Source organism: Panthera uncia, chromosome F2 (assembly GCF_023721935.1).
Source record: "Panthera uncia isolate 11264 chromosome F2, Puncia_PCG_1.0, whole genome shotgun sequence".
NCBI classification, from domain to species: domain Eukaryota; kingdom Metazoa; phylum Chordata; class Mammalia; order Carnivora; family Felidae; genus Panthera; species Panthera uncia.
The window spans coordinates 81,482,797-81,484,238 of record NC_064812.1 but is presented as its reverse complement, the minus strand read 5'-3'; the positions used below and the strand labels follow the sequence as shown (position 1 = coordinate 81,484,238).

The 1,442-nt window shown below is 75.6% G+C and overlaps 1 protein-coding gene across 1 annotated transcript in view; it reads right to left on the bottom strand.

Annotated features, from left to right (window-relative positions):
* CEBPD (CCAAT enhancer binding protein delta) overlaps positions 1-431 on the bottom strand; it is a 1,553-nt gene extending 1,122 nt beyond the window's left edge. The window contains exon 1 of the mRNA XM_049633722.1: positions 3-431. Within this exon, the coding sequence (XP_049489679.1) occupies positions 3-376 (374 nt within the window). The 5' untranslated portion in view covers positions 377-431. The remainder of the gene's footprint in view (positions 1-2) is intronic.
* Positions 432-1,442: the final 1,011 nt, after the last annotated feature.

Here is a 1,442-nt window from a genome sequence, read left to right as displayed (position 1 = left end):
CGCGCTTGAGCGGACGCGGGGCGGCGGTGCCCGGGCCGTGGGGGCGCGCGAGGCCGCCGGGCAGCAGCTCCAGGGCTCCCGCGGCGGCGCCCGCCGCGCCCGCCTTGTGGTTGCTGTTGAAGAGGTCGGCGAAGAGCTCGTCGTGGCACAGCTCTAGGGTGGGCACGGCGGCCATGGAGTCGATGTAGGCGCTGAAGTCGATGGCGCTCTCGTCGTCGTACATGGCGGGGGCTACGGCGCCCGGCTCGGCCAGGCTCCCCGGCTCGCTCCCGCGGCCTGGCTTGCCCGCCCGGCCCGGCTCGTAAAAGGGCGCGGGCTCCGCGGGCCAGGGCGCGCCGCGCGCCGGGCCGTCCAGGCTGAAGAGCGCGGCGCTCATGGCGGCGTCGGGCCGGCCTCCGTGTCCGAGCGCGGCTGTCACCTCGCTGGGCCGGGCCCCGCCGCCTTTTCTAGCTCGAGCTGACGCGCACGCCCCGCCCCGGCTCCAGAACCGCGGGGGCGCCCCGGGGCCGCGGGGAGGGGGAGGGGGAGGGGGAGGGGGGCGGCGGGCGGCGGCGCCCGGGGAGACCCCGCCCCGAGCACCCCGCCCGGCCCCGGAGCCGCCCCCGAGCCCCCCCCCCGCCCCCCCGCCTCCCGCCCCCGGCCGCTGTCCTCTCGCTGCCCCCACCCCCACCCCCACGCCCCGGCCCGCGCGGGAGGGGAAGGGGCGCCACTTCCTCCCCGTCCGCGGCCCGGCCCGAGCGCCTCTGCTGGGAATGGCCCTCCCTCTGCCCGCACCCCGGCTCCTTCTCTCCTTCCTGTTTGTTGGGTTTGGAGCCTCTTTGCTCTTCGGAGCGGCAGTGAAATCAAAACCAGGACTTGGCTGCGGCGCGCGCGTCCCCGGCCGGTTCCCGTCGTCAGAGGGAGCGCAAGCTGGGGGAGGGCGACTGCGGGACCGAGGACAGAGTGCTGGGGCGTTCTCCAGACACGGCTCCGGCCCTGGGGACCCCGGTCCGCGCCACGAGCGCCAAGGAGGGCGCGGGGGGGGGGAGGGGGGCTTCGCACGTTTCCGGAAACCCGGGGCCCAATTTGGCCCTTCTCCCCCGGGTTCCCGGGGCCCAGTCGGCCCTAGGGGTCGAGGCTCGGCGTCGCGGCTGGAGCTTCAAGCCGCAGGGACCGCGGGGCACAGCAGACGGGAGACGAGGAGTCCTGACGCACGTTGGAGCCGCCGGCCGCGCTAAATACCGGGGGCTGCCGCGCTCGCAGGCCCCGCCGGGCCCGACGGCCGGCTTGACCCCCGCAAAGTCCCGCGGCCCCGCGCTCCCCGCGAGCTCCCGCGCCCTGGCGTTCACGCTCGGCCTGTTAAAGCAGTGCCATCTGGCGGTGGCGTCTTGCTCCAGTCCTGTGTTTAGTTCCGGGCTCTTTTCTCTGTGCCCGGTATTCCAAGAAGTCCTTCTGCGTCTAAA